General features: G+C 42.9%; 1 protein-coding gene across 2 annotated transcripts in view; it reads right to left on the reverse strand.

Moving 5' to 3' along the window:
• Nucleotides 1-15993, reverse strand: part of TERT (telomerase reverse transcriptase) — a 153529-nt gene that overhangs the window by 85175 nt on the left and 52361 nt on the right. For both annotated transcript variants that reach the window (XM_040432958.1, XM_040432957.1), the window contains exons 5-6: nt 8522-8704; nt 3505-3666 (exon numbers count right to left, since the gene is read on the reverse strand). In XM_040432958.1, coding sequence (XP_040288892.1) covers nt 3505-3666; nt 8522-8704 — 345 coding nt within the window. The remainder of the gene's footprint in view (nt 1-3504; nt 3667-8521; nt 8705-15993) is intronic.

Below are 15993 nucleotides of genomic sequence, written 5' to 3' on the forward strand. Positions count from 1 at the left end.
ACCGTGAATGTAGCTTCAGTGTGCATGCTCGAGCAACAACCCATTCAACCTGAGTCTAGTGGTCAGATGATCATTTTGGAACAACCACTTTAACCTACGATGTTTCCTTGTCTTAGCACTCATTAACAGGGCTGTCCATATGCCCCAAAGCATATCCATAAACTAAAAGGTTAAATGTTATGGCAAAATACTATTGCCCCGGCCTAGGGGTTGCCAACTATTTACTTTGGGTGAAATTCAAACTGTTATGAATTAATATTAAAAATAAGTTGACAAGAATTTCACAAGACTCTGCTCAATTTGATGAACTTTGTCTCTGTGGATACCTAATTAAAGGGGTTGTCTGGGTGTGTGATGCCCTATCCTTGTACATGTACGGCGCTGGTAGCGAAAGGGTTAAAGGTTCTTGTTGGAAAAAAGTAGTAAAAATGTAAAAAGCAAGAAAGAATAAAGTTATGTTATTTATGACAAAATGTGAAAAAATAAAATTCGGTTCATTCCCCTCAGAAAGTTATTAACAATAAGTATTGTATACCCCAAAATGGTGCCATTAAAAACTACAATTTATCCTGCAAAAAATAAGCCCTCATTCATCGATGGAAAAAGAAAACAGTTATAGCTCTTTGATTGCGACATCTAAAAAAAAAAATGCTTGGCCATTAAGGTGCAAAACTAAGGGGTCACTAAGGCTGGTTTCACACGGGCGTTGCGGGAAAATGTGCGGGTGCGTTGCGGGAACACGCGCGATTTTTCCGCGCGAGTGCAAAACATTGTAATGCGTTTTCCACTCGCGTGAGAAAAATCACGCATGTTTGGTAACTAAACCCGAACTTCTTCACAGAAGTTCGGGCTTGGGATCGGTGTTCTGTAGATTGTATTATTTTCCATTATAACATTGTTATAAGGGAAAATAATAGTATTCTGAATACAGAATGCATAGTAAAATAGGGCTGGAGGGGTTAAAAAAAATAATAATAATTTAACTCACCTTAATCCACTTGCTCGCGCAGCCCGGCATCTCCTTCTGTCTCCTTCTTTGCTGATTGTAGGAACAGGAGCTGTGGTGACGTCACTCCGGTAATCACATGGTCCATCACATGATCCATCACCATGGTAAAAGATCATGTGATGGATCATGTGATGACCGGAGTGACGTCACCACAGGTCCTGTTGCTGCACACAGCTAAAATGAAAACAGAAGGAGATGCCGGGCTTCGCGATCAAGTGGATTAAGGTGAGTTAAAAAAATTTTTAAAAAAATTTAACCCCTCCAGCTCAATTTTACTATGCATTCTGTATTCAGAATGCTATTATTTTCCCTTATAACCATGTTATAAGGGAAAATAATAATGATCGGGTCTCCATCCCGATCGTCTCCTAGCAACCGTGCGTGAAAATCGCACCGCATCCGCACTTGCTTGCGGATGCTTGCGATTTTTACGCAACCCCATTCACTTCTATGGGGCCTGCGTTGCGTGAAAAACGCAGAATATAGAGCATGCTGCGATTTTCACGCAACGCACAAGTGATGCGTGAAAATCACCGCTCATGTGAACAGCCCCATAGAAATGAATGGGTCGGGATTCAGTGCGGGTGCAATGCGTTCAACTCACGCATCGCATCCGCGCGGAATACTCGCCAGTGTGAAAGGGGCCTAAGGGGTTAATGCTAATTGCTTTTTATTTTACTCAGTCTTGCTCACAACAGTCCTCTGCTATTTCATTCTTTTTTTGGTTAGAGCACAGAGCTTTTACAGAAATGTCTATCATAGAAGTGACATACAATAAAACTGCAGATAAGGGCCCATTCACACGACCGTATGAACGGATCCGCATCCGTTCCGCATTTTTGCGGATGGTATGCGGATCCATTCATTTCTATGGGCTCTGAAAAGATGCGGACAGCAGACCGTGTGCTGTCCGCATCCGTAGTTCCGTTCCGCGGATCTGCAAAAATAAACTTACATGTCCTATAGTTGTCCGCATTACGTTCCGTATCCCCATTCAAGTCTATGGTTCCGCAAAAATGCGAATCATGCGGAAGTGCAGAATCACGGAAGAACGGATCCGCATATTTGCGGATCCGCAAAACACATACGGTCGTCTGAATGAGGCCTTAAAATTGCAACAAATACAGTACATTTGTGGACACATCCATTAAATATGCCATCAATGTTTGAATGGAATAGGTCCAATCTTTCAGAACCTGCACTGGTTCAAAAAACAGAACTGCAGTTCTTGTGCCTTTTCTCACTACAGCCCACTCCCAACAATGCTCTGTTTTGTGAATTGCAATACGGCCCCATAAATGAATTAGTACACAGTGCCAGGTCTGGTGATTTGCCAAGCACTACAGCTCCTGCATTCTTGGGGATGATGGGGGTCCCTAGCACTGGTATTGGTGAGAAAACAACTTTAAAGAGGACCTTTCACTAGATTAAAAAATCGAAACTGACTATACAGACATGGAGAGCGGCGCCCAGGGTTCCCCCTGCACTTACTATTATCCCTGGGCGCCGCTCCGTTCGCCTGGTATAGGCTCCGGTATCTTCATATGTTAGGCTCCACCCAGTGGAACCTGCCGGCGTCTCTTTCTCCCATGCTGTAGCGCTGGCCAATCGCAGCGCTCAGCTCATAGCCTGAGAGAAAAAAAAACCTCTCAGGCTATGAGCTGAGCGCTGCGATTGGCCAGCGCTACAGCATGGGAGAAAGAGACGCCGGCAGGTTCCACTGGGTGGAGCCTAACTATGAAGATACCGGAGGCTATACCGGGCGAACGGAGCGGCGCCCAGGGATAATAGTAAGTGCAGGGGATCCCTGGGCGCCGCTCTCCATGTCTGTATAGTTAGTTTAGATTTTTTAATCTAGTGAAAGGTCCTCTTTAAAGGAGACCTGTCACTATGAAAATGCACAGCCGTGGATGGAAGGCCGCCACTGATAGGACCGCCTCCTTGACTTCACAGCCCAGAATGAGCAGGAATATACATGAATGAAATGCAAATTATACTGAATCTTTTCCCATAAAACAATATATCAATCAGCCTGCAGCTCAAACACCATATTCAGTATGGTAGATTCCCTGTAAATGGCATCTGTCAGCAGATTTGTACCTATGAAACTGGCTGACCTGTTACATGTGCGCTTTGCAGCTGAAGGCATCTGTGTTGGTCCCATGTTCTTATGTTCCCAGATTGCTGAGAAAAATGAAGTTTTAATATATTCAAATGACCCTCTAGGAGCAACAAGGGCGTTGCCGTTACACCTAGAGGATCTGCTCTCTTCAGCTGCTGCACATTCTGCAGCCCCCATTGCTCTTAGAGGCTCATTTGCATATATTAAAACATTATTTCTCTCAGCAATGGGGGCACATATGAACATAGGACATCATAGATGCCTTCAGCTGCCAGGCGCACATTCAACAGGTCAGCCAGTTTCATAGGCACAAATCTGCTGACAGATGCCCTTGAACACAAATAAAACCATACTTCAATGAAACAATTCTTACATGTCTTTTAAAAGATTTCCTAATACGGCCACACGAATCCATCCACAACACGGCATAGCGTCGTATGCAATAAACTTCTTCATTATCTGGTTTTATTACTTTTGAGATTACTTCCTCAAGTTTTGGATGAGGAATTGTGTCATATGCCTCCTTTATATCAGTCTACAAATAAAACACAAATAAAGATCATTTCTCAACCACAGAGCAAAGCGAACAGAAAACACAGACACAAAGTACGATTGTTTACTTCACTTCCCCAGAATTCAACTCACCAAGAAAACCTCGGTGCAGACATTTAAACTAGCAAGGAAAAGTTCTGAAAGTTTAGGTCTATAGCCTGCAACACTGTCAATGGGATTATCATACAGGCTGAAACCGAATACAAGATAAGTAATGCAAAGCATTTACACAATTACATTTTTTTCTTCCAATATCTAAACTGGTGTCAGAAGGTAGACATGTGCTTTATAGTTCAATGTTAGAAAAGTCTTGAGAATAGTGCCAGTGGCAAATACACCAGCAAATGCTTGAAAAAATTGATGCAAACCAACTATCTAGCCACAAATTGCTTAACGGGGTTGTCTGAGATACTGTATTTTCTGATACATAAGAGTGGGGGAAAAATGTCAGTGCATCTTATAAAGCAAATACTAGCGAATGATTTCATTTTAAAAGTGCTTGCTGGTATGCAGGAGGCACGGGGAGTGGTGACTGTAGCGCTGTACTGGCCTTACCGCATACAGCGTCAGGAAGCAGTGCGTGCACTATGACGTGATGTGGTAGGCAGTCAGGTCACAGAGCAGCGCAGGCTCAAAAATGAAAAGGGAGTGGCGAGTGCTGGAGAGAGCTCTGGATATGCAGAGTGGTGGTGGAGCAGGAGAAGTAAGTTACCGTATTTTTATAAGACGCACTTTTTTCTCCTCAAAGGTGGGGGGGAAATGGCCGTGCGTCTTATGAAGCGAATACTAGTGAGCGCTTCCTTTATGGAAGCGCTCACTAGTATACATTAGGTGCCAGGAGCGGGGAAGAAGTGCAGCAAGCGCTTTTGGCACTCACCCTCCTCATGTCACGGATGGTGTTGCAGAAAACTAGAAGTCACAAATAAAGATCCAACTGACTTGATCCCAAACTAAGGAACATATGGGTGAGCCCTACAAAAGCCCTAGAGCTCTCCCTGACTGCTCAGCCCATGCAAAGATCTTTATGATAGAAAGTTGCATGCCCCCGTACCTAGACTGAGTGACACCTGAAAACCCTATAATAGTGAGGGGACACAACCACCGGCTCCCTGCACTCAATACAGAGGGAGTCAGGGTCACCTAGAATCAAGCCAACAGGAATACACAAATAAAGGAATAGACTTATCTGAGGAACCAACAGTTGCAGGATCTAGCAGTGAGCACAATCCAGGAAGTGGTATAAACCGCAAAGTGAAGCAGTATGGGAGGGGATATAAAGGGAGGCGATCACTGCTAATAGATGACAGCTGGGAGAGGGAGGAGAGATGACAAAACGAAACCAAAACAAAAGAACATCATGCAAGAGGTACTGAAGAACGTCTGTCAGAACTTCTCAGAGATCTGGCGGTGACACCTCAGTCTTTTTTGCTGCTGCCAGCGCTGCACTGTCCTGACCCTGTACAGCGTCAGAACGTAGTGTGCGCACTATGACCTGACGCTGCACGCTGTCAGGTGACAGTGCAGCGTGGGCCGGAGATGATGGGGGAGCGAGACGCCGGACCCGGAGCGGAGCCATGGCGCAGGAGAGGTAAGGAAGTTTTTCATTTTATTATGTGAGGTCTGATAGGGGTTAATAATAAAGGGCTGATTTAAGGTCTGATGGGGTTCTGACATGGAGGGCTGATATGATGTCCTGATATGGGGGTCTGATCTGAGGATCTGATATGAGGTTTGATGAAAAATATTTTTTTCTTATTTTCCTCCTCTAAAATCTGGGGTGCGTCTTATCATTTGGTGCGTCCTATAAAGTGAAAAATACGGTAATTTATTTAATCTGTAATGAGAATCTGATCTTCGACAAGGGGGTCTGATCTGAAATCGAATGTAGGGGTCTGATATGAAGTCTGATGAAAAATAATTACTTTTCTTATTTTCCTCCTCTAAAACCTAGGTGCATCTTATCATCAGATGTGTCTTAAAACTCAAACAAGTCCTGCAATTGCCTAAAATAAAAAAATAAAATAAAACATCTTAACTTATCGTACCCCATTCTTCACCTCTGTTCCGTGCAGTACTGATGCAGTCTTCCTTGCTGCTACTTATTTTGCAAACCAAAGCGGTTATGTGCAAGTATATAGAACATCGCTGCTGCAGCAGTCAGTTGCTGTATGGAAGCAGCAGGAGGACACCAGTGCCGCAGATGCTGGTTTAATCCTGGTCTAGGGGAAAGAGGCTAGTATAAGATGATTTTTGTTTTAGGCTATTGCAGGGCTTGTTTGAAATTTGAATTGTACCACACATCCCCTTTAAGAATCCATACACACACAAATTATGTCTGGTGCTTTTAGCACTAAAAAAAAAAAGCGCCATACAAATCGCTTTTGTTTTTTTACCATCTCATGCATTACCTATGGTGTCCTGTATTTCATATTTGCCATAAACTTTCAGGTAACATCTGGAGCTGGAGTTTATGCAACAAAACCACATAAACAAATGCAGGTTAAAAAAAGCCACCAAAAAGTAAAAGTGCTGAAAAACACCATAAAATAACTACGCGAGAAACAGTGAATTCTGGGGTTGTCTGGCCAAATATATACAGTACAGACCAAAAGTTTGGACACACCTTCTCATTCAAAGAATTTTCTTTATTTTCATGACTATGAAAATTGTAGATTCACACTGAAGGCATCAAAACTATGAATTAACACATGTGGAATTATATACATAACAAACAAGTGTGAAACAACTGAAAATATGTCATATTCTAGGTTCTTCAAAGTAGCCACCTTTTGCTTTGATTACTGCTTTGCACACTCTTGGCATTCTCTTGATGAGCTTCAAGAGGTAGTCCCCTGAAATGGTTTTCACTTCACAGGTGTGCCCTGTCAGGTTTAATAGGTGGGATTTCTTGCCTTATAAATGGGGTTTGGACCATCAGTTGGGTTGAGTAGAAGTCAGGTGGATACACAGCTGATAGTCCTACTGAATAGACTGTTAGAATTTGTATTATGGCAAGAAAAAAGCAGCTAAGTAAAGAAAAATGAGTGGCCATCATTACTTTAAGAAATGAAGGTCAGTCAGTCAGCCGAAAAATTGGGAAAACTTTGAAAGTAAGGGCTATTTGACCATGAAGGAGAGTGATGGGGTGCTGCGCCAGATGACCTGGCCTCAACAGTCACCGGACCTGAACCCAATCGAGATGGTTTGGGGTGAGCTGGACAGCAGAGTGAAGGCAAAAGGGCTAACAAGTGCTAAGCATCTCTGAAAAATCCTTCAAGACTGTTGGAAGACCATTTCAGGGGACTACCTCTTGAAGCTCATCAAGAGAACGCCAAGAGTGTGCAAAGCAGTAATCAAAGCAAAAGGTGGCTACTTTGAAGAACCTAGAATATGACATATTTTCAGTTGTTTCACACTTGTTTGTTATGTGTAACGGTCGCGTACACACACACACAGGGGGGAGGGAAGTGACCACTGCGCTCCACCCTTACCCCTGGCCCTGCCTACTTGCCTCGCGAGTCCTAATGACAGGGGACAACTGGACGGCAATCCCTAACTTGGAGTAAGTGCAGGGATGACAGACAGACAAACAACAGGACGTGAACGGACCGAGTCAATACCAGGAAAGCTGCAAAGTACAAATGGAGCAAGCAGAGAATTGTCAGGAGAAGCCGGGGTCATAAATACCAGGAGAGCAGAGAAGTACAAGAGGAGTCCTAAGAGAGTAGTCAGGTGGGAGCCGAGGTCACAATACCAGGACGGATGCGCAGTACAGGAGGATCAGGCAAAAGGATGGTCAAGGAACAGGATCAGGTAAGTATTCAGCAGTCCAACAAATACCAGGAACCTAGAAATTAACAGGCAACCTGTAAGCCAGCAGGCTGCCTGTATTTATAGTGGGGAGTGAGGGTCATGTGACGTGGCCAGCGTCACATGACCGACAGACCAACCAGTCGAGCACCGAGTGATCAGCTCGGCGCTCAAGGCAGACTTAGGAGCAAGGAGCCACCCAGCTAGTAAAGCCGCCCTGGGAATGAGGTCAAACACAGAACCTCATTCCAAAAGCTAAGCAACAGTTCTGCGGGCAATGGGGGACCGAGTGCACCTTCGGAACCCCGTGACATTATGTATATAATTCCACATGTGTTAATTCATAGTTGTGATGCCTTCATAGTCATGAAAATAAAGAAAACTCTTTGAATAGGAAGGTGTGTCCAAACTTTTGGTCTGTACTGTATATCTATAAAAAAATGTTTTAAAAAAAACTACAAAAAAACTAAATACCTTTCAAAATTCCCCCTGTTCCATTGTCACATCTCCCTAGTCCTCCCTAGACCAGAAGTGACAGGGACCTCCTCTTGTTTATGAGACCACTGCAGCCACTCACTGACCTCAGCATCATGTGTGCAAGAATGGTATGTCATTGCCATTTTAATTTGGTCTTTTGTCATAAAGGTTCTCTAAACTTAAAAGGGTGCACCTTTGTTTGTTTTTTTGGAAAACTGCCTCTCTTGGGCAAAACTGCAAAAGGAAGCATATTTATCAGTTTCCCAGTGCTGGGTCTCCGCTTCTCTCCCTGCCTCAGCTACTATTTTTTAAACACATTCCAAAGAAGGAGCGGGTTCCTGGCACCAGGAAGCAGGTAAAATAAGTAAGCTACTCTTCGCACTTCTGCCCAAGGAGACACAACCCTTTTAAAAGTATATTAAATATTTGATATTTTTCCATGACTTCAACTTTCTAGCACCTATCAGATATTAATCATCATGGGTTTAGGGAATTTTACAGTATCATAAACTGCAATAATGCATTTCCCATTATAATAACACTGTACTAACCTTTACAAAGTAAAACTTGACATTTTCAGAATTTGATTCTTTAAGCCACAGCACATATGTTTTCCATTTCTTATATATGTCATCAAGTCCAAATACAGAGGAGCCAATCAAGTTGGAAGACTTGTTTCTTTCATAATTGAGAATACTGAAGAGGTTTCTGACTTGAGTGTTAAAATATAGAATCTGTAAAAATATGAAAAATAGCAAGGGAAATAAATCTTCGCAGTTCACTAGCACTAATATCAGTTGCTGGTGATGAGTGCACTGGCAGTTTTAGATCACCGCAAAAAACAAAATGACAGCTGAAAAAACAGTCTACCTAGCCATCAATATAAAAATGAATACACCCTACCATAATATTCAAAATAAATATACAGCATACTCGGAAAGTCTGCAGACGCTTTTACCTTTTTCACATTTTGTTATGTTGCGGCCTTGGGCTAAAATTTTTAAAAAATCAAGTCCCCCCCATTAATCTTCACTTAAAGGGGTTAACCTGTCCTATAAAATGCCCCCCCCCTATATGCCGGGCCCCTCACATTGAATCTACTTACCTGGATCCTGGTCCCCGCACCTCCACAGCTGCAGGGACCAGGAGCAGCGCAGGGAGCCAGGTAAGTATATTCAATGTGAAAGGCCCGGCATATGGGGGGCATTTTATAGGATTGGATAATCCCTTTAATACTCCATAATGAAAAAGTGAAAATAGAATTTTACAGTTTTTGCAAATGTATTAAATACATATTGCATGGACATAAGTATTCAGACCCTTTGTATGACACTTGAAATTTTGCTCTGGGTGCCTCCCATTTCTCTTCATCATGTTTTATTATTTTTTATGTTTCTAGACCTTAACTGGAGTCTACCTGTGGTAAATTCAGTTGAAACTGTATATGATGGGGGGCGGAGCCTGACTGCACTGCTGCATAAGTCTGAACTCCTCGTGAGAACTAGCAATTTCACCCCTAAAATAAGCACTCCTTAGGTTTTGAGGATTCTATTCTACTAACTCAATTGGGTTACTACTGTATACTGTAAGCTTCAGCAGTTAGGGAAGGGGGGAGGATAGGGGTTTGTGTTGTATACCTGAATGATCTGTACTACACGATTGTCTTGATCACATGAATATATGTAATCTTATGCAAGCTATGTATTACTGATAATTTTATGGAAAATTTATAAAAAGTATGTTTAAAAAAAATAAAAATAAGCACTCCATCTGAACTGCAATGGGAAATGTAACGGAACGCCTAGCACCCCGACCGGGTACCTCCGTTGATAGATGCTCCTAGTGCTTCCAGAGGACTCCAAGCACTCCACTTGACACCATCAGCACTGCAGACCCCACGAACCGCCGAAGCTTGGTGGAGGTCTCGCCGTCTCCTACCCACCCTGGACCTACGACAAGGCTCCAGGCTCCAGTGGGTGAACCTCTCCTAAATGCAGAGACAGGAACCAGGAACAAGCTCTTACAAGAGCTTATACTCAAGGGAGTATTATGATATAGCAATCCCCAAGAGTGTAGTTATCCCATCCCCCAAACATGAGCCAAGACTTCATAAAGGGGCAAAGCAGGAACTCTTTAATGGGTTATTTTTCAGCCTTTTATGCAGGTCTCCTAGCAAGGGACACTCCCCCTGGGGCCCTTGTAAAAGACTGTGACAGTTTATATTTTAGCCAATCACATGCATTTACAGTATTGAAACCCTCCCAGCAATTGTACACAAAATCCCCTTCCCTCTGTCTGTAACGCAATCAACAAAATACAATGAGCATTGTCTGAGACGCAATTAACTAACACACTGGCATTGTCTGAGACGCAATCCACAAAATACAATTACCAAACGTAATGGGCTAACTTAATCACTACCAGACAGAAAACACACATTTTTCCCAACACACAGAAAACACCTCAAAACCCCACAGATCCCCATAATGTATACATCCATGGATAGCTCTGATCTAGGTGAACAACATATCCAAAAATCACCCAGATCCGAGCAGGGGTTCCCGAATTCCATGGAAGTCACATTTGGCCGGCCGCAAGCATGGCTTTCCTGCCCAAAACAGTTCCACAGATTTAAGCTGTGTGGCCGGTCTGTCTTCTCCTTCAAAGTTAGTATGGGCCATAATCCTGGGGCAGGAGGCTGGCAATCAGCCCCCTCCAAAACACCGTGGCGAGGTTGATTTCGCCACAGGAAAGATCGGCAAAGAAAAGCAGGGGGACATTGTTGAGGCAACTCCGGTCTGCTCAAGACAACCGGAGAAATTCCTGAAAAAAAACTCTAAACCAGCCACATCTAGCGGGACCAAGATAGCGCCGAGCACCACACGCGACTCTGAGGAGGAAGAGCTCTCCGATGCAGGTAGAGCTCCAGACATACCGGAACGCAGATATGCCCAGAGAGAACCCCCAATATAAAAAACAGCCCTCAGAGATGTGTTAGAAGCCGCTCTGTCACCACTAAAGAAGGACTTAACAGATATAAAGGAAGACCTACGCCACATAGGTCACAAAGTGGTAGCATTAGAGAACACTCAGGATGCCATATTGTCCTATGGCGAGAAAACCAGTGAAGCGCTAGCAGCACACAAAGCCCTACTAAATGAAGCTCTCCTCAAATTAGAGGATCAGGAGAATCGCAGACGCCGGCGCAATTTGCGGATACGTGGAATCCTTGAATCAGTGGCAACTGAAACGCTACCAAAAGTCGCCAGGGAATTATTCGCTTCATTATTAGGCCCGGAAAGGGCAGCTCAAATTATCATTGAAAGAATCCACAGGGCCTTGCGCCCTAGGCCCAAGACGAATGAGGCGCCACGCGACACGATATGCCGCTTGCTAAGCTATGTCGATACTTCAGACATCCTGAAAAGCTGCAGAGAATCCAACTCACTCAAATATGAGGAAGCCGACATCTTAATGTTTCAAGATCTGGCCCCCTCTACCCTGGCCAAACGCCGAATCCTCAGACCCCTTCTAGATGTGCTGAAAGCTTTACCAGTTTGGCCTCGCAATCACAAAAAAATGGCAAACAAATAACGATCAGGTCGCCACAAAACTTTACAGCTGCCTGGAGCACTTTGTGACTTACCCCCATAGAGATCCCCTCCTGGATGCCTGTGGACCAAGGTGAACCGCGCTGCCATGCCCACCTCGCTCAGACCCTTGGAAACTTGTGTCGCCAGGGAAGATGGATAAAACCCAGAAGGGCCGCACACCCAGAAACACGACCTGATCCTCCCGCTTCACCTCAAGAGACTCCCATATCCACGCTGCGAGAAAAGTCTGCGGTAACCCTCCAATACTCTGTCATTCTAACCTGGACCTACCACGGGGCTCTTTCCGCTAAGGTATCATACAGCTGCCCGTGTGCCACCAGACCACTTCGACGACCTACCATTTTACCAGTCCCCCATTGCGGTTGTGACACCCAGATGTACACATATCTTTTATATTTTCTCACTTTTTCTTTACTTTTCCTTACTTTATAGTTGTTATATTACTTGCACTATGTTGATATACATGATCTAAGGGAGTATAGCCAGTCTACCTCCAGTTCTGGTCCCACCATTACTTTACTGGTCCATAAGAGACCACAGGGCACTCTACGGGGCCCCCCACCTGAGAACATTTCTACACTCGCCTCAAAAGCAGTGTTACCGTATGCTCCCAGGTGCTTAGTAGGGCGCTCACCTACCCCAGTTATGTGGTTGATTGCCAATATTGTTAAGGTTTAAAAATTTTCTCCCCCTCGTCCTCCCCAATTATCATTCTCCAACTACCATTACTGAACCCTATCCCTTGGAGATCTCACTGAATATGCAATCGAGTGTGTTGTTATCATGGTATCTATTGTAGTGTCATCTTTCAATGCACAGGGTCTGAACGAGCCACTCCTTCACAAAGACAAAGTCTCCATAGCTTTCATCCAAGAATCTCATTTTAAAACGGGTAAGATTCCTAACTTACCTCACAGATGAATCTCCCAATGGTTTCATAGCACATATTCATCAGCAAACAGAGGAGTTAGCATTGCCATTCATAACTTCCATTCAAACACCGTCTCCGTTGCTGACCCTGAGGGTCGCTATATGTTTATCAAGGGCTCAATCGCAGGCACCTGGGTCACACTGGCAAACTTATATGCCCCTAACAAGGGCCAAACACAGTGGCTCGTTCGGACCCTCAAACTACTTAGCACCCTGAAAAAAGGTGTGGTTATTTTGGGGGGTGATTTTAATGTCTTACTAGAACCAGAACTAGACTCCTCCACTAAACGCACACATATCTCCTACAAACTCCTTGGCCAATTAAGAGCAGCCCTGAAAAATTTATGAGTTACGGACGTCTGGCGTACCCTCAACCCTTTTATGCCACGATTACACATTTTACTCCCATGTGAAATCTTCTTACCACAGAATAGACTACCTATCCACTGCCCATGCCTCACTTATTATGAAAGCCAGTATTGGTAAGATTACCCTTTCGGACCATGCCCCGATCTTACTCCACATTTTCCTAAAAGACCTACTCAAGAGAGAATGGAATTGGCGAATAAATGATACGCTGATAGCGGACCCATTAACCTCTTGGGGACACAGGGCGTACAGGTACGCACTGATGTCCCGGTACTTAAGGACACAGTCAATCATTCAGCAGGCACTCTGTGACAATGCCGAGGGGGGTCCCGTGACCCCCCTCCCCCCCCCCGTATCGGCAATCGCTGCAAACCGCAAGTCAATTCAGACCTGCGGTTTGCAATGCTTTCGGAATTTTCTGATCCCTGCGGTCCGTGACCGTGGGGATCAGAAACTTCAAAATGACAGATATTTTCATTTTAACTATACTATAGTGTAAATATTGTATTATACAGACATCAAACCCACTGGATCTTCAAGAACCAAGTGGGTCTGGGTCAAAAAAAAGTAAAAAAAAAAAGTGAAAAAAAAAAAGGAAAAATAAAAAAAACACATTTATCACTGATTAAAAAAAATAAAATAAAAAATGCACTACACATGTTTGATATCACCGCATCCGTAATGACCTGATCTATGAAACGGTCATGTTAATTTCCCCGCACGGTGAACGCCATAAAAATAAAAAATAAAAACTATGATGAAATTGAAATTTTGCCCACCTTAGTTCCACAAAAAGGTAATAAAAGTTATCAAAAATGTCGTATGTACGCCAAAATGGTATCATTTAAATCGGCACCTCATTCCGCAAAAAATGAGCCCCTACATGAGACAATCGCCCAAAAAGTAAAAAACAATATGGCTCTCAGACTATGGAGACACTAAAACATAATATTTTTTTTTGTAAAAGGCTGTTATTGTGTAAGTAAAATAAATAAAAAAAAACTATACATATGAGGTATCGCCGCGTCCGTAAGAACCTGCTCTATAAAAATATCACATGACGTAACCCCTCAGGTAAAAAAATATCACATGACAATATGTCTCTCAGACTATGGAGACACTAAAACATTATTATTTTTTTCTAAAATGCTGTTATTGTGTTAAAGTAAAATAAATAAAAAAAACTATACATATTAGGTATCGCCGCGTCCGTAAGAACCTGCTCTATAAAAATATCACATGACCTAACCCCTCAGGTAAATCCCGTAATTTAAAAAAAAAAAAAAAAACAGTGTAAAAAAAACCATTTTTGTCACCTCACATCACAAAAAGTGTAATAGCAAGCAATCAAAAAGTTATATGCCTCCCAAAATAGTACCAATCAAACCGCCATCTCATCCCGCAAAAAATGAGCCCCTACATAGGACAATCGCCTAAAAAAATATGGCTCTCAGACTATGGAGACATTAAGGCTCCATTCACACGTCCGCAATTTCATTCCGCATTCCGGGTCCGCACTTCCGTTCCGCAAAAAAATAGAACATGTCCTATTCTTGTCCGCAATTGCGGACAAGAACAGGCATATACTATTAGTGCCCGCAAAATGCGGAACGCACATTGCCGCTGTCCGTGTTTTGCGGATCCGCAAAACACGTTGCGGACGTGTGAATGGAGCCTTAAACATGATTTTTTTTTTTGTTTGTTTCAAAAATTATATTATTGTGTTAAACTTAAATAAATAAAAAAAGTATACATATTAGGTATCGCCGCGTCCGTAAAAACCTGCTCTATAAAAATAACACATGACCTAACCCCTCAGGTGAACACAACAAAAAATATATAGATAAATACGGTGTCAAAAGCCATTTTTGTCACCTTACATCACAAAAAATGTAATAGCAAGCGACCAAAATGTTATATGCACCCCAAGATAGTGCCAATCAAACCAACATCTCATCCCGCAAAATGGGGTCACTTTTTGGGAGTTTCTACTGTAGGGGTGCATCAGTTGGGCTTCAAATGGGACATGGTGTAAATAAACCAGTCAAGCAAAATCTGCCTTTCAAAAAACATATGGTGTTCCCTTCCTTCTGTGCCCTACCGTGTGCCCGTACAGCAGTTTATGACCACATATGGGGTGTTTCTGCAAACTACAGAATCAGGGCAATAAATAGGGCAATAAATATTGAGTTTTGTTTGGCTGTTAACCCTTACTTTGTTACTGGAAAAATTGGATTAAAATGGAAAATTTGCCCAAAAATTTAAATTCTGAAGTTTTATGTCCATTTGCCATTAACTCTTATGGAACACCTAAAGGGTTAACAACGTTTGTAAAATCAGTTTTGAATACCTTGAGGGGTGTAGTTTCGAGAATGGTGTCATTTTTGGGTGGTTTCTATTATGTAAGCCTCACAAAGTGACTTCAGACCTGAACAGGTCCTAAAAAAGTGGGTTCTGAAAAATGTGGTAAATTTGGTATTTTTTTATAAATACATTTTTTTAACTCCATTTTACCAGTGTCATGAAGTACAATATATGACGAAAAAACTATCTCAGAATGGCCTGGATAAGTAAAAGAGTTTTAAAGTTATTCACACATAAAGTGACACTGGTCAGATTTGCAAAAAATGGCCTGGTCCTTAAGGTGAAAATGAGCCTGGTCCTTAAGGGGTTAAATATATTGAAGCTTAAGTTCTCCCTGGAAGAGTACTTTAGACTCAAGCAGACTGATCAGACTTCGCCATCCATACTATGCGATGCGCACAGTAATTAGGGGTGAGCTTATTGCCCTAGGCTCCCTAACAAAAAAGAAACGCCTATGACCCTTGACACCCTAATGTCCCAGATTTACAAACTAGAAAATCTCACATAAGCAATCCAGAGCCAAAATAGCAGCTCAGGAGCTTCTAAAGCTACGCACAGAGCTGAAGAACCTTCTGAATGTAACTTCAGCAAAGATCCTCCTCTGCTCCAGACTCAAGGCTTATGCACATGGAGACAAGGGTAACAAATTAATGTCGGCAATGATTAAACGACAACAATCTGACTCCTTCATACACTCCATTAGGGACATGAAGGGAACTCAACACAACACCACCCCAGAGATTCAA

This window comes from Bufo bufo, chromosome 5 (assembly GCF_905171765.1).
Source record: "Bufo bufo chromosome 5, aBufBuf1.1, whole genome shotgun sequence".
Lineage (NCBI taxonomy): Eukaryota > Metazoa > Chordata > Amphibia > Anura > Bufonidae > Bufo > Bufo bufo.